Source organism: Haemorhous mexicanus, chromosome 31 (genome assembly GCF_027477595.1).
Source record: "Haemorhous mexicanus isolate bHaeMex1 chromosome 31, bHaeMex1.pri, whole genome shotgun sequence".
Classification (NCBI taxonomy): Eukaryota; Metazoa; Chordata; class Aves; order Passeriformes; family Fringillidae; genus Haemorhous; species Haemorhous mexicanus.
The window spans coordinates 2,121,293-2,142,903 of record NC_082371.1 but is presented as its reverse complement, the minus strand read 5'-3'; the positions used below and the strand labels follow the sequence as shown (position 1 = coordinate 2,142,903).

The 21,611-nt window shown below is 55.6% G+C and overlaps 1 protein-coding gene, 1 long non-coding RNA gene and 1 other non-coding gene across 3 annotated transcripts; all 3 read left to right on the top strand.

Moving 5' to 3' along the window:
- Positions 1 to 852: 852 nt before the first annotated feature.
- Positions 853 to 10,109, top strand: LOC132340075 (uncharacterized). Its single transcript, XR_009489806.1, has 2 exons — positions 853 to 9,207; positions 10,079 to 10,109. It is a non-coding gene; the product is annotated as an uncharacterized LOC132340075 (long non-coding RNA).
- TRNAR-UCU (transfer RNA arginine (anticodon UCU)) lies at positions 5,626 to 5,699 on the top strand. Its single transcript has one exon. It is a non-coding gene; the product is annotated as a tRNA-Arg (tRNA).
- A 1,064-nt stretch (positions 10,110 to 11,173) lies between the features above and the next one.
- GLMP (glycosylated lysosomal membrane protein) lies at positions 11,174 to 20,326 on the top strand. Its single transcript, XM_059870831.1, has 6 exons — positions 11,174 to 11,305; positions 12,169 to 12,426; positions 12,619 to 12,801; positions 14,465 to 14,683; positions 17,505 to 17,782; positions 19,002 to 20,326. Exons 1-6 carry the CDS (start codon positions 11,237 to 11,239, stop codon positions 19,168 to 19,170), a joined length of 1,176 nt encoding a protein of 391 aa, XP_059726814.1. The 5' UTR covers positions 11,174 to 11,236; the 3' UTR covers positions 19,171 to 20,326.
- The last annotated feature ends 1,285 nt before the right edge of the window (positions 20,327 to 21,611 follow it).

The window sequence follows — 21,611 nt, the reverse complement described above, 5'->3', positions numbered from 1 at the left end:
CAGCTGACCCCAGTATCTCCCAGTTGATCCCAGCACTGCCGAGGGGATCCCAGCAGGTCCCAAGAGATCCTCTCAGATCCCATTGGGTCCCAGTGGATCCCAAGAGCTCCTCTCATATCCCAATGGATCCTTGCAATCCCCAGTCCAACCCATCATCCCCCAGTATCTCCCAGCATCTCCCAATGGATCCCAGTAGCACCCAGTGGGTCCCAGTATCTCCCAGTGGATCCCAGCAGATCCTATCCAATCCCAGCGGATCCCCAAGGGTCCCAAGAGCTCATCTCAGATCCCAGTGGATCCCAGTATCTCCCAATGCATCCCAGTATCCCCCAGGGATCCCGGTATCCCCTAGCGGATCCCAGTGGATCCCAATGGATCCCAGTATCCCCCAGCAGGTCCCCGTGTCCCCCAGTGGATCCCAGTACCCCCTGGAGGACCCCAATGGATCCCAGTATCCCCCAGCAGATCCCAGTGTATGCCAGTGCACACACCCCCCCCAGTGCATCCCAATGGTTCCCCCAGCAGATCCCAGTGGATCCTAGTATCCCCTACCCCCAATGGATCCCAGTACACACACCCTCCAGCAGATCCCAGTATCCCCCAGCGGATCCCAGTGGATCCCATTGTCTCCCAGTATCCCCCAGCAGATCCCAGCGGATTCCAGTAACCCCCAATGGATCCCAGTACACCCCACCCACCCACACCCAGTGGATCCCAGTATCCCCCAGTGGATACCGGTGGATCCCAATGGATCCCAGTATCCCCACCCCCAGTGGTTCCCCCCAGCGGATCCCGGTGGATCCCAATGGTTCCCCCCAGCAGATCCCATTCTCCCCCAGCGGATCCCAGCGGGTCCCCGCCGCCCCTAGCCGGGCAGGGCCCGCGTTCCCCGGGCCGGCCCCGCTCCCCCGGCCCTTTGTCCGGGCCAGCCCCGTCCCCATGGAAACCCGGCCGGGCCCGGCGGAAAGGGCCGGACGGCGGCACAAAGGAGCGGGGCGGGACCGGCACGGGCACGGGCACGGGGTACAGGGCACGGCCGGGCCTGGAGCCTGCGGGCCGCGTCCTGCTCCGGGAGCAGCACCGGGAACTGCTCCGGGGAATAGCACCGGGGAATAACACCGGGAACTGCTCCGGGGAACTGCACCGGGAACGGCTCCGGGATCTGCTCTGGGGAATAACACCGGGAACTGCTCCGGGGAACTGCACCGGGAACTGCTCCGGGGAGTAGCACCGGGAACTGCTCCGGGAACTGCTCCGGGAACTGTTTCGGAAACTCCTCCGGGAACTGCTCCGGGAGCAGCGGGAACATGGGGAAACACCGGGAAACAACTCCAGGAAGGCCCGGGAACACCGGGAAACAACCCAGGGGGACACCGGGGAACAGCCCCGGCAAACAGCCCAGGGGGACACCGGGGAACAACACCGGGAAAGAACCCAGGGGAACACCGGGGAACAACACCGGGAAACAACCGAGGGGGACACCGGGGAACACCGAGCACACCGGGTAACAACCACGGGAACACCGTGAAGCACCGGGGAACAACCCAAAGGAACACCGGGGAGCACCGAGAAGGACCGGGTAGCACCGGGTACAACACCGGGGAACACCGTGAACCAAGCCCGGAAAGCACCGGGAACACCGAGAAACACCGGGAAACACCGGGAACACGGAGAACCAAGCCCGGGGAACACCGGGAAGCACCGGGAACACCGAGAAAAAGCCCCGGGAACAGCGGGAGCCGGCCCGGGGAGCAGCGGCCCAGCAGCGAGCCCTGAGGGCCGCGAGGGTGAGGCGCGGCCTGCGCGGGACGGGCCGTGAGGGGACGGAAAAAGCGCCCGCGTGAGGGGAATTTTGTGAGGAAAACGCTCAAAAGCTGAAAAATGCTGAGGGCAGGAGGTGGCGGAGGTGGGAAGGGAAGTTTTTCCAGCGCTTAAAAGGGATCACAGAGCGCTGGAGAGAGTTTGGGAAAGGGCGTGGGGTGTGCGACAAAGGGGACGGGTTTGAACTGGAGGGGAGGTTTCGGGATTTTGGGATTTTGGGAGGAAATTCCTCCCTGTGAGGGCGGAAAGGGCTTGGCACGGGTTATCTCAGGGGTGCCTCATCTCTGGAAGGGTCCAGGGCCAGGCTGGACGGGGCTTGGAGCCACCTGGGATGGGGGAAAGGGTCCCTGGTATGGGGGATCCCTTCCTACCCAAAGGATCACCCTGGAACTTTTCCCACACTGAGGATGATCTTGGATCCCTTCCCACCCAAAGGATCACCCTGGATCCCTTCCCAGCCAAAGGATTTTCCTGGAACTTTTCCACACAGAGGATGATCCTGGATCCTTTCCCATCCAAAGGGTGATCCTGGATCCTTTCCCGTCCAAAGGATCACCCTGGATCCTTTCTCACACAAAGGACAAGTAATTTTCTGTAGGGATTTTCTGTAGGGATTTCTGTAAGAATTTTCTGTAGGGACTTTCTGGAGGGATTTTCTGTGGGAATTTTCTGTAAGGATTTTCTGTATGAATTTTCTGTAGGGTTTTTCTGGAGGGATTTTCTGTGGGAATTTTCTGTGGGGTTTTTCTGGAGGAACTTTCTTTAGGGATTTTCTGTAGGGTTTTTCTGTAGGGTTTTTCTGGAGGGATTTTCTGTTGCTGTTTCTTTCAGTGTGCACAGGATTTCTGGATCTCCCAGCACTGGTGATGCTGCCCTGGAGCAGCTTTAGGTGACATGGATCTGAAATCTCCATCAGTCACCAAAGAGTTTTCTCTTCCCAAAGGCCTTTCCCAGCTGTTTATGAGGTGGTAAATTCTCTGGGCTCACCCTGGGCCACTTCATCCTTGCTAGTGGCTCATTAGAAATGTAAGAAAAAATAAGAATATACCTATGGTAAGGATTTTTGGAAGAGCCTGCACCCTCTCACAGGTGTAAGGGGATTTTTGGCCCGAATTTGTCACAGTTCTGAGGAGCAGAGGGACACTTGGGAGCTCAGGGAAGACTGAAGGGTTGTTGAAGGTACACAAACACCTGGCAGGTGCCTCCAGGCCTCCAGAGCAGCGTGTTGGGATGAGGATGAGGATGATGATCAGGCTCTGGTGCTGCTCCTCTGCAGCCCCTGGTTCTCCCCACACTTTTCCTGACAGAAATTTGGCATTTTCATCAGCTCAAACTCCTCAAACCCAGCTCCTTTGCTGGGTTTGGTGCTGTTAGAGCTGAGGAGGAGCTCCAGGCAGGAGGAATTCCTTCAACCCACAGTTATTCTTCTGAGAGTTTCTGCCATTTCATTAATCATCTCCAGATTTTCTGCTTGCTGCTGACTTCAAAGCAGGCACTCTTGAGGTGCAGCCTCCCAAAATGACATTGAAAGCTGGTGTCTTCATCCCCCAGGAGGAGCACACAGCCTCCCAGGGCTGTGGGAAATTTTGCTCATCCTTCAGAGCTTTTTTTGCCTTTGTCTAAGATTTGGGGTTTTTTCTATGACATTTGTAAACACAGCCTTTGGTCACCCTGCAGATGGGTGTTTCCTGGACTTTTGAGTTTTCTCCAGGTGCCAGTGTGATCACAGTTGGTTCACAGAGGGATTTATTTCAAGGATTATCAATTCACTGGGTTATCTTTTGCAGCAGGAAGGGTTTGGTTGGTTTTTTTTTTTTTCCTGATAGAATTTCAACCCCTGCCTTCTTTCCCACCATTCCAAGGTGGATTTTACTTGTCCAGACCACCATGAGTAAAAGGATCACCAAATCCTTGGGTTTGCATTGGTGTGCTGAGGCTGCTGTGCCTCTTCTCTTCAGCACCACACAACCTCACAGCTCACTTTGGGCACAAGTCAGGTCTTTGCCAGCCCTCGAGGGAGGCAGGAATTTGGCACAGAATAGGATTTTAGCCACGAGCACAGAGGTGCCCCAGCCTGAGGCAGGAAGGACAGGCACTGAGGAAAGCAGGGATGCAGCAGGAGCTTGTCCTGTGCAGGTGGAACACACCTGGTGTGATCTTCACCATCTAAACACAGGTGTTTGGGGGGGTTTATCCTCAATTTTGAGGTCCTGGTTCCACTGGGGGGGGTGAATCTCCTTTTTATTCCTGCTCTGGGCTGTTCTCCACCAGGAAGAGCTGCCTGAGCTTCGGGTCACACTGACCTGGAGGCAAAACCTCCCTGAGTCAGGGAATTCCTCCTCTGGGATTGCACTTTCATGGGAATTGAGGGGGTTTTATCCTCAATTCTGAAGAGGGATGAATCTCCTCTTTATTCCTGCTCTGGGCTGTTCTCCACCAGGAAGAGCTGCCTGAGCTTCAGGTCACACTGACCTGGAGGCAAAACCTCCCTGAGTCAGGGAATTCCTCCTCTGGGATTGCACTTAAAAACTCCCCTTTCATGAGAATTGGGTGGGGGGGTTTTCCTCAATTTTGAGGTCCTGGTGCCACTGGGGGGGTGAATCTCCTTTTTATTCCTGCTCTGGGCTGTTCTCCACCAGGAAGATCTGCCCGAGCTTCAGGTCACACTGACCTCGAGGCAAAAGCTCCCCGAGTCAGGGAATTCCTCCTCTTGGATTGCACTTTCATGGGAATTGAGGGAGTTTTGTCCTCAATTCTGAGGGGGATGAATCTCCTTTTCATTCCTGCTCTGGGTTGTTCTCTGCCAGGAAGAGCTGCCTGAGCTTGGACCTTCAGACCACACTGACCTGGAGGCAAAACCTCCCTGAGTCAGGGAATTCCTCCTCTTGGATTACATTTAAAAACTCCCCTTTCATGTAAATTGGGGGGGTTTATCCTCAGTTCGGAGGGGGGATGAGTCTCCTCTTTATTCCTGCTCTGGGTTGTTCTCTGCCGGGAAGAGCTGCCTGAGCTTCAGACCACACTGACCTCGAGGCAAAAGCTCCGTGTCTCAGGGAATTCCTCCTCTGGGATTGCACTTAACATCTCCCCTTTCAAGGGATCGAGGGTGTGTTTGGGAGAGAACAACAGCCTGAAATCTGTTCCATTCAGGCATTCCAAATCTGCTGTTCCCAGCCTGAAATTTGTTCCTTTCAGGGATTCCGAATTCCCGGCGACGACTCCGTGCCAGAGTTTGATCCATTGTTAATAGGTCAGTGGCTGTAAATGGACCTTTCCTGTTGTTTTGACATCTGCCTTCATTTTTTTTCCCCCTACAGAAGAGGCAGAAATGTTTCTTCATTAAACCCCTGATTGACAGCTTGCTGAAAGGAAACCCACGGTAGCAGCTTTCCCTTTCATTCCTCTGCTGAAACCTCAGGTTTTTTCACCCCGACAAGCCCAACTCCCCTCACCACTGAGCTAAATCCTCTTTCATCTTTATCCCTTGCCTTCTGCAGCGACGAGGATGCTGTGATGCTGCTGAGATGCAGCGAGGAGCTCTGCTCCAGGATTTAGCTCTGCCCAGAGCGCCGGGGATGCTGCGGAAAGGTTGCCAGAGAGGCGGATACCAGCCTGCATCCAGCTTTTTGCTGCATCCCTGCTGCCGAGCGAGATATGGATCATCCCTGGGATTCCTCCTGCCTGTCCCTGAGCAGGGAGGGGACTCTGGAGGTGCTGCTGTGCCAGGGAGGTGTGGATGGGCACCGGACCCTGCGGGCGCTGTGGATTTTTCAGTTCTGGAGCCGACGCTCCCCTCACGGTGAGGTCTCTGTGGCGCAATGGACGAGCGCGCTGGACTTCTAATCCAGAGGTTCCGGGTTCGAGTCCCGGCAGAGATGATCTCCAGGCAGGTGTCTCTTTTCTTTTAGGGACATTTCCCCCCAGAGATGATCTCCAAGATCTCCAGGCAGGTGTCTCTTGTCTTTTAGTGCCATTTCCCCCCAGAAATGATCTCCAGGATCTCCAGGCAGGTGTCTCTTGTCTTTTAGGGACATTTTCCCCCAGAGATGATCTCCAGGCAGGTGTCTTGTCTCTTTTAGTGCCATTTCCCCCCAGAAATGATCTCCAGGATCTCCAGGCAGGTGTCTCTTGTCTTTTAGGGACATTTCCCCCCAGAGATGATCTCCAAGATCTCCAGGCAGGTGTCTCTTGTCTTCTAGTGCCATTTTCCCCCAGAGATGATCTCCAGACAGGTGTCTCGTCTCTTTTAGGGACATTTCCCTCGGACATGGTCTCCAGAATCTCCAGGCAGGTGTCTCTGTTATTTTAGTGCCATCCCCCCCAGAAATGACCTCCTGGATCTCCAGGCAGGTGTCTCTATTATTTAGTACCATTTGCCCCAGAGATGATCTCCAGGCAGGTGTCTCTGTTATTTTAGTGCCATTCCCCTCAGAGATGACCTCCAGGATCTCCAGGCAGGTGTCTCTTTTCTCTTAGTGCCATTCCCCTCCCAGGTCCCGACCCCTTACGTTTGTAACACCTCCAAGGGTTTGCATGGGGAGAGAATGATTTTTCCTGGACAGCTGATGGATGTAACATCCCTGTGCTCCCTTCTCCAGGCGTTTCTCCTCCATCACCTCCCCCTTCCCTTGTTCCCTTTGGTTTCTCCTCCAAGCAGGTGCTTTAACCCCACATGTCCCCCCACATTTTTGGGTGTTCTGTGCTTTCCAGTAGGGCCCAGCGGGGCCAGAACCTTCTGGTGGCATTTTCTGTGATAAATGGGGTCATTTTTTCACATGTGTGAAAAAGAAATGTTGGTCTCTGATCTGAGTGTCCACCTTGTGGAATTGGGGTGACTCAGTGCTCCCCACCTGGACCTTTCTACTCTGAAATGGTTTTAAACAGCCAGAGGGCCGGGTTAGATGGGATATTGAGGAGAAATTGTTCCTTGTGAGGGTGGGGAGGCCCTGGCACAGATGATTCCATGGATGCCCCATCCCTGGAAGTGTCCAAAGCCAGGTTGGATGGGGCTGGGAGCACCTTGGGATTGTGGAAGGTGACCCTGCCATGGTAGGGGTGGGACTGGATAAATGTTCCTCTGGCAAAACTAGAGCCAGGAAAAATGGTGGAATGGTCCTGTGGTGACCCTAGAACCCACAGAAATGGTGGAATGATCTTCTGGAAATCCTAGAACTGACAGAAATGGTGGGATGGTCCTGTGGTGACCCTAGAACCCACAGAAATGGTGGAATGATCTTCTGGAAATCCTAGAACTGACAGAAATGGTGGGATGGTCCTGTGGTGACCCTAGAACCCACAGAAATGGTGGAATGATCTTCTGGAAATCCTAGAACTGACAGAAATGGTGGGATGGTCCTGTGGTGACCCTAGAACCCACAGAAATGGTGGAATGCTCCTCTGGAAATCCTAGAACTGACAGAAATGGTGGAATGGTCCTGTGGTGACCCTAGGACCCACAGAAATGGTGGAATGCTCCTCTGGGACCCAAGAACTGGAAAAAAAAAAGGTGGAATTCTCCTCTGGTAACCCTAGAGCCAGCAGAAACAGTGGAATGCTCCACTGGAAATCCTAGAACTGACAGAAAGGGTGGAATGTCCCTCTGGCAACTCCAGAACTGGCAAAAAGGGTGGAATTCTGCCATGGCAACCCTAAAACAAATAAAACCAGTGGGATGATCCCATGGCAACCCTAGAACCAAGAGAAACAATGAAATGATCCCATGGCAACCCTAGAAATGGTGGAATGTTCCTCTGGAAATCCTAGAACTGACAAAAAATGGTGGAATGGTCCTGTGGTGACCCTAGAACCCACAGAAATGGTGGAATGCTCCTCTGGAAATCCTAGAACTGACAAAGATGGTGGGATGGTCCTGTGGTGACCCTAGGACCCACAGAAATGGTGGAATGCTCCTCTGGAAATCCTAGAACTGACAAAAATGGTGGAATGGTCCTGTGGTGACCCTAGGACCCACAGAAATGGTGGAATGCTCCTCTGGGACCCAAGAACTGGGAAAAAAAAAGGTGGAATTCTCCTCTGGTAACCCTAGAACCAGCAGAAAAACTGGAATGCTCCACTGGAAATCCTGGAACTGACAGAAAGGGTGGAATGTCCCTCTGGCAACTCCAGAACTGGCAAAAAGGGTGGAATTCTGCCATGGCAACCCTAAAACAAATAAAACCAGTGGGATGATCCCATGGCAACCCTAGAACCAAGAGAAACAATGAAATGATCCCATGGCAACCCTAGAAATGGTGGAATGTTCCTCTGGAAATCCTAGAACTGACAAAAAATGGTGGAATGGTCCTGTGGTGACCCTAGAACCCACAGAAATGGTGGAATGCTCCTCTGGAAATCCTAGAACTGACAAAGATGGTGGGATGGTCCTGTGGTGACCCTAGGACCCACAGAAATGGTGGAATGCTCCTCTGGAAATCCTAGAACTGACAAAAATGGTGGAATGGTCCTGTGGTGACCCTAGGACCCACAGAAATGGTGGAATGCTCCTCTGGGACCCAAGAACTGGGAAAAAAAAAGGTGGAATTCTCCTCTGGTAACCCTAGAACCAGCAGAAAAACTGGAATGCTCCACTGGAAATCCTGGAACTGACAGAAAGGGTGGAATGTCCCTCTGGCAACTCCAGAACTGGCAAAAAGGGTGGAATTCTGCCATGGCAACCCTAAAACAAATAAAACCAGTGGGATGATCCCATGGCAACCCTAGAACCAAGAGAAACAATGAAATGATCCCATGGCAACCCTAGAAATGGTGGAATGTTCCTCTGGAAATCCTAGAACTGACAAAAAATGGTGGAATTCTCCTCTGGCAACTCTAGAGCCAGCAGAAACAGTGGAATGCTCCTCTGGAAATCCTAGAACTGACAAAAATGGTGGAATAGTCCCGTGGTGACCCTAGAACCCACAGAAATGGTGAAATGCTCCCCTGGCAATCCTAAACCAAACAGAACCAATGGGATGCTTGTTTGACAACCCCAGAACCAAGGAAAACTCTGGGATGCTCCCCTGCCGTCCCTAAAATCAGCACAAAATGGTGGAATTCTCCCATGGAACCTCCTTTCCCAGGAGTTCTGTTCCTCCTGCCCCACGGGCAACAAAATGAACAAAACCTGGGTTTTATTTCAGGTTGGGCACCTCTGCTTCCCCCTCGTTCACCACCCACCCCAACCAGGGGCTGTGACATCAGGGGACAGTTTGTGCCCCTGATCCTCGAGGAATTTTTAACCCTTGTGGCTTCCCAGAGCCATCCTGGATCCAGCAGGGATCAGGGTGGAGGAGGAGTTGGGCACCCCCAGGAGCTCCCAGGGTTTGGGGTTCAGTTTTATCTGTAAAGAGTTTGGGGTTCAGGTTTATCACAGAGTTTGGGGTTCAGGTTTATCCCTAAATAAATTCATCATTTTTGGCTGATTGTTCATGGTGGAGGTTATAAAATCCCCTGGGCTGGGGGCTCTGAGCACCCTGGATCCAGCAGGGATCAGGGTGGAGGAGGAGTTGGGCTCCTCCAGGAGCTCCCAGGGTTTGGGGTTCATGTTTATCCCTAAAGAGTTTGGGGTTTAGGTTTATCCCTAAATAAATTCATCATTTTTGGCTGATTGTTCATGGTGGGGGCTCCAAAATCCCCCGGGCTGGGGGCTCTGAGCACCCTGGATCCAGCAGGGATCAGGGTGGAGGAGGAGTTGGGCACCCCCAGGAGCTCCCAGGGTTTGGGGTTCAGGTTTATCCCTAAATAAATTTATCATTTTTGATTGATTGTTCATGGTGGGGGCTCCAAAATCCCCTGGGCTGGGGGCTCTGAGCACCCAGGGATCCAGCAGGGATCGGGGTGGAGGAGGAGTTGGGCACCCCCAGGAGCTCCCAGGGTTTGGGGTTCAGATTTATCCCTAAATAAATTTATCATTTTTGATTGATTGTTCATGGTGGGGGCTCCAAAATCCCCCAGGCTGGGGGCTCTGAGCACCCAGGGATCCAACAGGGATCAGGGTGGAGGAGGAGTTGGGCACCCCCAGGAGCTCCCAGGGTTTGGGGTTCATGTTTATCCCTAAAGAGTTTGGGGTTCAGGTTTATCCCTAAATAAATTCATCATTTTTGGCTGATTGTTCATGATGGGAGGTACAAAATCCCCTGGGCTGGGGGCTCTGAGCACCCTGGATCCAGCAGGGATCACGGTGGAGGAGCAGTTGGGCACCCCCAGGAGCTCCCAGGGTTTGGGGTTCATGTTTATCCCTAAAGAGTTTGGGGTTTAGGTTTATCACTAAATAAATTCATCATTTTTGATTGATTGTTCATGATGGGAGGTACAAAATCCCCCGGGTTTGGGGCTCTGAGCACCCTGGATCCAGCAGGGATCAGGGTGGAGGGGTCTTTGGTGTCCTGGGGGATAGAGGTGGGGTCTCTCTGGGATTTGGGGGTCTCCAAAGTGTGGGACAGTGACGGTGAGGGGGGGGTCTCTGGATGTTGGGGTGGTCATGGGGGATCTCTGGAGCCCTGGGGAATGGGGGGGAGGGAGTTTTCCCTGTATGGGACTGTGAAGGAGGGGAGGGGAGTCTCCACTGCCCTCCTGGGGGTCTCTGCTGAGGGTAGGGGGTCTCTGAGGATCTCCAGAGTATGGGGTGCTCCAGAGGCCAAGGCTGAGGCCTCAGAGACCCCAAAGCTCCACGAGGTGAAGGAAGTGGGGTCTGCCTTGTCCTGCTGGGTTGATGTGGGGGTCTCTGCTGGATGGGATGATGGAGTGGGGGGTCTCCACTCCACGGCATGATGGACATTGGGGGTCTCTGCTGGATGGGATGATGGAGTGGGGGGTCTCCACTCCACGACATGATGGATATTGGGGGTCTCTGCTGGATGGGACGATGAAGGAGTGGGGGTCCCCACTCCACAGCATGATGGATACGTTGGGGAGGGGGGCTCTCTGCCGCCCTGGGGCCCGGAAGGGGCTCAGCGCACACGGGGGCAGAAGCAGAGCGGCAAACCCCGAGCGGTTCCTGTCTCCATCCGCATCCCGCGCCCAGCGGCGCTGCCAAGGGCTCCTCTCCCGCGCGGGGCGGTACCGGGGCGGTCCCCGGGCGGTTCCGGGGCGGTCCCCGGGCGGTTCCGGGATTGTCCCTGGGCCGTTCCAGGGCGGTTCCCGAGGCGGTACCGGGGCGGTCCCTGGGCGGTACCGGGGCGGTTCCGGGGCGGTACCGGGGCGGTTCCGGGGCGGTTCCGGGGCCGTTCCTGGGCGGTCCCCGGGCGGTTCCGGGGTTGTCCCTGGGCCGTTCCAGGGCGGTTCCCGAGGCGGTACCTGGGCGGTTCCGGGGCGGTCCCCGGGCGGTTCCGGGGCCGTTCCAGGGCGGTTCGCGGGCGGTTCCGGGGCCGTACCTGGGCGGTTCCGGGGCGGTGCCGTGGCCGGGGCCGGTCGCACCATGGCCGCCGCTGCGGGGCTGGCGCTGCTGGCGCTGCTGGCGGCGGCCGGGGCCGAGCTGAGCCGGAAGGTGAGCGGGGTTCGGGGCTACCGGCACCGGGGATACCGCAGGTGCCGGGGCTGGGGGGTCGGGTGCGGAGCTCGGAGCTAGTCCCGCGTTGCGGCGGTGGCTGAGACCCCCCCGTGTTCCCTCCTGGGATCTCGGAATCCCGGGACACCGGGGTCACCCACCCGGGGACATCCAGGTGGGTTTGGATGGGACGCTCCGGGCTCCCCCAGGGTAGCTGTGCCACCTTCAGCGTTCAGAAGTTCAGCTCGTGCTGAAGGGAAACTTCTGGGGTAGAAACTTCTGGGATAGAAACTTTTGGGGTGGTTTGTGTTCTCGGAGGATCCTGTCCGGAGCAGGGGCTGGGCTGGACCCGCTGGGGCCCAGCCTTGCGGGGTTTGTGGGGAGAAGGGGCTCCCACGTGGGGCTGGAGCTGAACCAGCCTTCCCCGTGTCCTGGGTGTCCTGCAGTGACATGTCCCAGGGCCACCCGTGTCTGTCCCTCGTCTCCACTTTGTCCTAACCGGATGGGATGGGATGGGATGGGATGGGATGGGATGGGATGGGATGGGATGGGGTTGTGAGATGGTAAAGGAAGGGGCTGTAGAAGAGAAGGGCCATGAGGAAGGGAAGGGGCTGTAGAAGAGAAGGGCCATGAGGAAGGGAAGGGGCTGTGGAGCAGAAGGGCCATGAGGATGGGAAGGGGCTGTGGAGCAGAAGGGCCATGAGGATGGGAAGCAGCTCAAAGTTGTGAAATGCTGACCGAGCGTGTTGAGCAACACCAGGGCTGCAGAGTCACGGGAGCCCAGGCAATGTCCCACCCTCCCGGCACGCTGGGGATGTCCTGCCGGGCTCAGAGCCACCCCCAGCCCTGTCCCTGCCCTGCAGGTGTCCATGGAGTACAACCCTGGCTGGAACAGCTCCTCTGTGAACCTGCTGCACGTGCGGGCGGTGGGGCCTGAGGACAGCCTGCACTACGTGTGGAGCAGCATCGGGGCCCCTTCCGTGCTCCTGGTGGCCACCCGGAGCCCCAACAGTGCCCTGAGGGTCAACTGGACCCAGCTGCTGTCACCCAGCCCTGCTGGGGCCGTCTGGATCGATCCTCCCGACAGCGTGGTCTATTCCACGGCCGTGGTCTTCACCAAGGTACTGCTGGCAAGGGGCTGCTCCGGGACAGCTGGGGGTGCAGAGGGTCCCTGGGCAGCTTCCCAGCTCCAGGGAAATCCCCTCCATTCCCATTCCCATCCGGGGAAGTGTCTGAGCTGCCCAGCTGAGCTCTGCCCCATCCCCTGGATCACAGCACCATCTCCCAGCCCCTCTCCCCTCCTTTCCCTGCAGCTCTTCGAGTTCAGCGAGGCCAAACCTTTGGAGGAGCTCTTCTACCCCACCTATGACCTGTCCGAGTTCTCCTGGGACAGCCTCAACCACACCCTGAACCACACGGCGCTGACGGCCGAGCTCAGGGGGGTCCCGGCCACCGACCCCGGCGGGGCCTTCGCCAATGGCAGCCTGGCATTCCGGGTATGGCAGGGGACAGGGGCACAGGCAGGGGGCAGGGGACACGGGCAGGGGACAGAGAGCATGTCAGGGGGCAGGGGACACGGGCAGGGGGCAGAGAGCATGTCAGGGGGCAGGGGACACGGGCAGGAGACACGGGCAGGGGCAGGGGACACGGGCAGGGGACAGAGAGCATGTCAGGGGGCAGGGGACACGGGCGGGGCAGGGGACACAGGCAGGGGACAGAGAGCATGTCAGGGGGCAGGGGACACGGGCAGGGGCAGGGGACACGGGCAGGGGACAGAGAGCATGTCAGGGGGCAGGGGACACGGGCAGGGGGCAGGAGACACGGCCAGGAGGAAGAGGACTTGTCCAAGGGTCATGGGGCACGTCCAGGGGACACAGCCAGGGGGCACAGGGCACATCCAGGGGGCAGGGGACACATCCAAGGGGCAGGGGACACATCCAGGGAGCACAGGGCACATCCAGGGGGCAGGGGACACATCCAAGGGGCAGGGGACACATCCAGGGAGCACAGGGCACATCCAGGGGGCACAGGGCACATCCAGGGGGCAGGGGACACATCCAAGGGGCAGGGGACACATCCAGGGAGCACAGGGCACATCCAGGGGGCAGGGGACACATCCAAGGGGCAGGGGACACATCCAGGGGGCACAGGGCATGTCCAGGAGGAAGAGGACTTGTCCAAGGGTCATGGGACATGTCCAGGGGGCACAGCCAGGGGGCAGGGGACATGTCCAAGGGGCAGGGGACACGTCCAGGGGGAAGCAAACTGATCCAGGTGACAGGCACTGTCCTCTGACCCGTGTCCCTCGCTGTCTTCTGTCCCTCTGTCTCATGTCCCTTGCTGTTCCTCTGACCTGTGGCCTGTGCTGTCCCCCTGTCCTGTGTCCCTCACTGTCCCCCTGACCCCTGCTGTCCCTCTGCTCCATGTTCATTGCTGTCCCTCTGTCCCTCGCTGTCCCTGTGCCCTGTGTCTCTCTGTCCCTTGCTGTCCCTTGCTGTACCCCTGTCCCTCTGTCCCTCACTGTCCCTCTGTCCCTCACTGTCCCTGCACCCCGTGTCCCTCACTGTCCCTCACTGTCCCTCGCTGGTCCCTCGCTGTCCCTTGCTGTCCCTGTACCCCTGTCCCTCACTGTCCCTCACTGCCCCTCGCTGGTCCCTCGCTGTCCCTTACTGTCCCTTGCTGTCCCTGTACCCCTGTCCCTCGCTGTCCCTCGCTGTCCCTGCGCCCCGTGTCCCTCATTGTCCCTCACTGTCTCTCACTGTCCCTCGCTGTCCCTCATTGTCCCTCATTGTCCCTCATTGTCCCTTGCTGTCCCTCACTGTCCCTCGCTGTCCCTGCACCCCGTGTCCCTCATTGTCCCTCGCTGTCCCTCGCTGTCCATCGCTGTCCCTCTGTCCCCGTGTCCCTCGCTGTCCCTTGCTGGCCCTGCGCTCCATGTCCCTCACTGTCCCCGTGTCCCTCTGTCCCTCACTGTCCCTCTGTCCCCGTGTCCCTCGCTGTCCCTCACTGTCCCCGTGTCCCTCTGTCCCTCACTGTCCCTCTGTCCCCGTGTCCCTCGCTGTCCCTCACTGTCCCCGTGTCCCTCTGTCCCTTGCCGTCCCTGGCTGTCCCTGTGCCCCTCGCTGTCCCCCGCTGTCCCGGTGCCCCGTGTCCCCTCAGGTGACAGCCTACGAGTCCAGCGGCCGTGCGGTGCCGCTGCCCAGGCTGCAGCACACGGCGGGCAGCTCGCAGCTGCAGTTCACGGTGGCGGGGGTGGCCCCGCGCGGGAGCGGCTCCCGGTTCCGCCTGCAGCTGGCCGCGCTGGAGCCGCCGGGGGCGGCGCGGCGCCTCCGGGCCCGCAGCTCCATCGACGATGAGTACACGCCCAGCGTCTTCCAGGTGAGCTCGGGCAATTAACCCAGCGATTAATCACCCTGGTCATCGGCATTGGTCTGTCCGATGGAGGGGTGTTGGATTAATAGCGGGTAATGGAATTGATATTAATCCAGGTTACAGAAATCGAATATCAATCTATTACATAGATTAATATAAATGAGTAGAATTTATAGTAATCTATTATCGATCTATTAGATAGATTAATATCAATTCTATTAGTTGATAATAATCTAATATCAATATATTACATAGATTAATATAAATAGACTTTAAATTAATATCAATCTATTAGATCCATATCAATTCTATTCATTGATATTAATCTAATATCAATCTATTAGATAGATCCATATCAATTCTATTCATTGATATTAATCTAATATCAATCTATTAGATTAATATCAATGCACAGAATTGATATTAATCTATTATCAATCTATTAGATAGATTGATATAAATTAATAATCTACTTGATATTAATCTATTTAATATCAGTCTGTTAGATACATCCATATAAATTCTATTCATTGATATTAATCTAATATCAATCTATGAGATTAATATCAATGAATAGAACTTATATTAATCTATCATCAGTCTATTAGATAGATTAATATAAATTCTATTCATTGATATTAATCTAATATCAATTAGATTGATAGAAATTAATAGTTTATATTAATCTGTCTAATATCAATCTGTAAGATACATCCATATAAATTCTATTCATTGATATTAATCTAATATCTATTAGATAGATCCATATAAATTCTATTCATTGACATTAATCTAATATCAATTTATTAGATAGATTAATACAAATTTTATTCATTGATATTAATCTAATATCAATTAGATAGATTAATATAAAATCTATTCATTGATATTAATCTAATATCAATTTATTACATAGATTAATATAAGATATATTCATTGATATTAATCTAATATCAGTTTATTAGATAGATTAATATAAAATATATTCATTGATATTAATCTAATATCAATTTATTAGATAGAATAATATCAATTCCATTCATTGATATTAATCTAATATCAATCTATTACATACATATAAATTAATTGATATTATTCTATTCTCAATTTATTAGATAGGTCCATATCAATTCTATTCATTGATATTAATCTAATAACAATCTATTAGATTCATATAAATTAATAGAATTGATATTAATCTATCTCAGTCTAGCTAATATCAATCTATTAGATAGGTCCATATCAATTCTATTAATTGATATTAATCTATCCACTATCAATCCATTAGCTAGATCAATATCCATTAATAGAACTGATATTAATCCAATATCAATCCATTAGCTAGATCAATATCCATTAGTAGAACTGATATTAATCCAATATCAATCCATTAGCTAGATCAATATCCATTAATAGAACTGATATTAATCCAATATCAATCCATTAGCCAGATCAATATCCATTATTAGAATTGATATTAATCTAATATCAACCCATTAGCTAGATCAATATCCATTAATAGAACTGATATTAATCCAATATCAATCCATTAGCTAGATCAATATCCATTATTAGAATTGATATTAGTCTAATATCAACCCATTAGCTAGATCAATATCCATTAATAGAACTGATATTAATCCAATATCAATCCATTAGCCAGATCAATATCCATTATTAGAATTGATATTAATCTAATATCAACCCATTAGCTAGATCAATATCCATTATTAGAATTGATATTAATCTAATATCAACCCATTAGCTAGATCAATATCCATTAATAGAACTGATATTAATCCAATATCAATCCATTAGCCAGATCAATATCCATTATTAGAATTGATATTAATCTAATATCAACCCATTAGCCAGATCAATATCCATTAATAGAACTGATATTAATCTAATATCAATCCATTAGCTAGATCAATATCCAGTATTAGAACTGATATTAATCCAATATCAATCCATTAGCCAGATCAATATCCATTATTAGAATTGATATTAATCTAATATCAACCCATTAGCCAGATCAATATCCATTAATAGAACTGATATTAATCTAATATCAATCCATTAGCTAGATCAATATCCAGTATTAGAACTGATATTAATCTAATATCAATCCATTAGCCAGCTCCATGCCCATTAACAGAACGGACAGGAGCCCCTGTGCAGCTGCCCAGGCGACGCTGTGCTGTCTGTCTGTCCTTCCTGCAGTGTAAGGTGGCTGACACTGCTGTCCGTGTGTCTGTCCTGCAGTGGAAGGCAGCTGATGCTCCTGTCTGTCTGTCTGTCCGTCCCCCAGGTGCTGTCCCTGCAGGCCGAGCCCCCCAACAGCAGCTCCCCGCTCTCCTTCCTGCAGTGGAAGGCGGCTGACACTCCTGTCTGTCTGTCTGTCCATCCCCCAGGTGCTGTCCCTGCAGGCCGAGCCCCCCAACAGCAGCTCCCCGCTCTCCTTCCTGCAGTGGAAGGCGGCTGACACTCCTGTCTGTCTGTCTGTCTGTCTGTCCGTCCCCCAGGTGCTGTCCCTGCAGGCTGAGCCCCCCAACAGCAGCTCCCCGCTCTCCTTCCTGCAGTGGAAGGCGGCTGACACTCCTGTCTGTCTGTCTGTCTGTCTGTCTGTCCTGCAGTGGAAGGCGGCTGACACTCCTGTCTGTCTGTCTGTCCGTCCCCCAGGTGCTGTCCCTGCAGGCTGAGCCCCCCAACAGCAGCTCCCCGCTCTCCTTCCTGCAGTGGAAGGCGGCTGACACTCCTGTCTGTCTGTCTGTCCTGCAGTGGAAGGCGGCTGACACTCCTGTCTGTCTGTCTGTCCATCCCCCAGGTGCTGTCCCTGCAGGCCGAGCCCCCCAACAGCAGCTCCCCGCTCTCCTTCCTGCAGTGGAAGGCGGCCGCCTACGGCTCGCCCAGCCCGCGGCGCGAGGACGGGATCCGCTGCAGGGCCGGGGGGCTGCGCGTGGCCAGCGGGGACCTGCCCGGGACCCCCGTGCTCAGGGCCTTCTTTGGGGACAGCCTGGCCACCCGCTGCACCGCCAGCATCCTCAACGTCACCTTCGGGGGCGAGGAGGGACACGTGTACCAGGAGAGGAGGTACCTCAGCTGGTGAGTCAGGGGGTCTGGGGGACTTCAGTGAGGGGGTCTGGGGGTCTGGGGGGACTTCAGTGAGGGGGTCTGGGGGTGCCTCAGCTGGGGAGTCAGGGGGTCTGGGGGGACTTCGGTGAGGGGGTCTGGGGGTGCCTCAGTAAGGGGGTCTGGGGGGACCTCAGTGAGGGGGGGTCTGGGGGGACTTCAGCTGGGGAGTGAGGGGGTCTAGGGGGACCTCAGTGAGGGGGTCTGGGGGTGCCTCAGCTGGGCAGTCAGGGGGGGTCTGGTCAGTGGTCAGTGAGTGGGTCTGGGGGTGCCTCAGTGAGGGGGTCTGGGGGGACCTCAGCTGGTGAGTGAGGGGGTCTGGGGGATTCCTCAGGTGGTCAGTGAGGGGGTCTGGGGTGCCTCAGTGAAGGGGTCTGGAGGTACCTCAGCTGGTGAGTCAGGGGGTCTGGGGGTGCTTCAGTGAGGGGGTCTGGGGTCTGGTGGTCCTCAGCTGGGCAGTGAGTGGGTCTGGGGGTCAGCTGGTCAGTGAGGGGGGTCTGGGTATCCTCAGTGAGGGGGTCTGGGGGATTCCTCAGGTGGTCAGTGAGGGGGGGTCTGGGGTGCCTCAGTGAGGGGGTCTGGGGGTGCCTCAGCTGGGGAGTGAGGGGGTCTGGGTATCCTCAGTGAGGGGGGTTTGGGGGGACCTCAGCTGGGCATTGAGTGGGTCTGGGGGTGCCCCAGTGAGGGGGTCTGGGTATCCTCAGCTGGTCAGTGAGGGGGGGTCTCAGGAGGTGCTGCTGTTGCAGAGGGGTCTGAGGGGATGTTCCTGGTGAATAAAGATGGGCAGAGGGGTCTGAAGGGTCTCAGGGGATGTTCCTGGTCACTAAGGATGTGCTGAAGAGTTTGAGGGGATGTTCCTGGTCACTGAAGATGGGCAGAGGGGTCTGAAGGGTCTCAGGGGATGTTCCTGGTCACTGAAGATGGGCAGAGGGGTCTGAAAGGTCTGAGGGGATGTTCCTGGTCACTGAAGATGGGCAGAGGGGTCTGAGGGGATGTTCCTGGTCACTCACCGTGTGCAGTGTGGGGACTGGCAGGTCACAGGGTTTCCCTGGTTAGTCTCCATCCCGAGGTCAGAGTTTCCCTGCAATCCTGCAGCAATCCTTGAGGAGCCTCATCCCGGCCTGACCCTCTGAGGAGGGCAAGCCCGTGGGACAGAGCCCGCCCCTGTCCTGATCTGTGCCACCCCCCGCAGGTCGGTGCTGCTGGGCTTCGGGGAGCCCCCCAGGGACACCTTCTCCCCCCTGGTGATCTCCATCACGGCCGTGGCGCTGGGCACCCCGCTGGCCATGCTGCTGCTGGGCAGCTGCCTGCTGCTGCTGGCACAGAGGAGACGCTACTCGGAGTACGAGCCCATCAACTGAGGGGGCTGGACCCCGGGAGACCCCCGGGATCCTCCCCTCCCACTCCCGGGATCCTCCCATTCCGGGATCCTCCCACTGCCGGGATTCCCGGATTCCCTTCCCGGGAGTGGCCGTGGCTGCTGCCGCCCCCTCTGTGTCCCCTCTGCCCCCGCCGAGGGGACCAGGGTGACACTTGCAGGTGCCCACCTCACCCCTCCCTGTGTCCTCCTCCTCCCCACTGCCACTCCCGCACTCCCTGCCCGGATTTTTCCTGATCCAAGCGGCAAAGGGAAGCGATGGGAGGAGTTTGGTCAGGAAAATCCTCCTCCTTTTCCTTCTCCCTCCTCCTCCTCCTTTTCTCCTTCTCTTTCTCTTCTTCTTCTCTTCATTTTCTCCTTCTCTTCCTCCTTTTCTCCTCTTCCTCCTCCTCCTCATTTTCTCCTTCTCTTCCTCTTCTTCTTCTCCTCCTCCTCCTTTTCTCTTCCTCCTCCTCCTTTTCTCTTTCTCTCCCTCCTCTTCTTCTCCTTTTCTCCTTCTCTTCCTCCTCCTTTTCTCCTTCTCTTCCTCCTCTTCTTCTTCTCCTCCTCGACCTCCTCCTCTTCCTATTCCTCCTCATTTTCTCCTTCTCTTCCTCTTCTTTGTCTTCTTCTCTTCCTCTTTTTCTCCTCCTCATCATCCTCCTCCTCTTCTCCTTCTCTTCCTCCTCCTTCTCCTCCTTTTCTCCTTCTCTTCCTCCTTTTCTTCCTCCTCTTCTTCTTCTCCTCCTTCTCTTCTTCCTCCTCATTTTCTCCTTCTCTTCCTCCTCTACTTCTCCTCCTTTTCTCCTCCTCCTCCTCCTCTCCCAAGGGACACAACCACTGCTGCCCAAGGACTGTTCCAGGCTGCCTCCAGCCCCGCTCCTGCTCCCAGCCCATCCCAGACCCCTGCTCCCCGTTCCTGCTGGGACACAAGGGACCCCCAGTGCAGTCCCAGCAGCTGCTCGAGCTCAGGTGTGTCCCGTGGGGCCCTGGGGGGCTGCTCCAGCCCAGGTGCTGCTCCTGGGCACCGCCCAGGGCTGAATCCCAGCTGCTGCCCCTGGCCTGGGGCTCCTCGGGGCTTTCACGGGGATCTGGAGCCCTGCTGGCTCCGAGTTCTCCATCACTCACTTGTCTTCAACCAAATAAAGTGAATTTCTAGACACGGGTTCCTGTGGGAATGCTGTCCTGGGGGTGAGGAGGAGGAGGAGGAGGAGGAGGGCAGCTCCTGGCAGGGTGCTGGAGCTCAGCAGGAGCCTCTGGGGGCCGGGGGTCCCCTGGAGCTGTGGGGTCACTGAGGGTCCCGAGGCTGGGCTGTCACTTGGGAGAGTCACAGAACCCTGGAATCTCAGCTGGGAGGGACCCCCAGGGATCCCCCAGTCCAAGCCCTGCAGTGACACCCCAAAATCCCACCCTGGGAGCACTGTCAATCCCTCCTGGAGCTCTGGCAGCCCTGGGGCTGTGCCCATTCCCTGGGGAGCCTCAGGGGGAAGAACCTTTCCCTGCTAATCCAGCCCAAACCTCCCTGACACGGCTCCAGGATCCCTGGGGTCCTCAGGGAGCTGCCTCTGCTGAGGGAACTGAGGTCTGCGTCCTGAAAAAGGAACAAGCAAAGAAAAAAAACCCAGCAGAAAGTCCCAAAGTTCCTTTTCAGCCCTCCAGAGCAGGAACCCCCTGCTCCACTGCAGCCACAGCCCCGGGAGGGCAGGGAGGGAAAGCGGGGGAGGTTCCATGGGAAATCTCATTGTGGGTTTCGAGCAGGGAACTGAGGGGGTCTGGGGGCACTGCTGGCCCTGGGGGGTCAGGATGAGGGGTTTGGGGCAGGATGAGGGGTCTGGGGGCAGGATAAAGAGTCTGGGGGCGCCGCTCTCCCCATCCCAGGGGCAGGATGAGGGGTCTGGGGGCGCCCCCTCCCCATCCCGGGGGCAGGATGAGGGGTTTGGGGCAGGATGAGGGGCTTTGGGGCAGGATGAGGGGTTTGGGGCAGGATGAGGGGTTTTGGGGCAGGATGAGGTGTCTGGGGGCGCCCCCTCCCCATCCCGGGGGGCAGGATGAGGGGTCTGGGGGCAGGATAAAGAGTCTGGGGGCGCCGCTCTCCCCATCCCAGGGGCAGGATGAGGGGTTTTGGGGCAGGATGAGGGGTCTGGGGGCGCCCCCTCCCCATCCCGGGGGTCCCCGCCGCGTTCCGCGCACCCCGTGCGGCCCCTGCAGTACCGCGCTCCCACCACGAGGCGGCAGCAGCAGCGGCAGCGCTGGCCCGAGGGCGGCACCGGCGCTGCCGCTCCGCGCTTTGGGCTCCGGGCCCGGCCCGGGCGGGGCAGCACCGGCGGCCTTTCCTCACCGGGAGGCAGCGGCGGCAGCGCTCAGGGCCGCTCAACCCCGCGGTGCCGGTACCGGCGGCAGCTCCCGGGGCCCCGCAACCCCGCGGTGCCGGTACGGGCGGCAGCG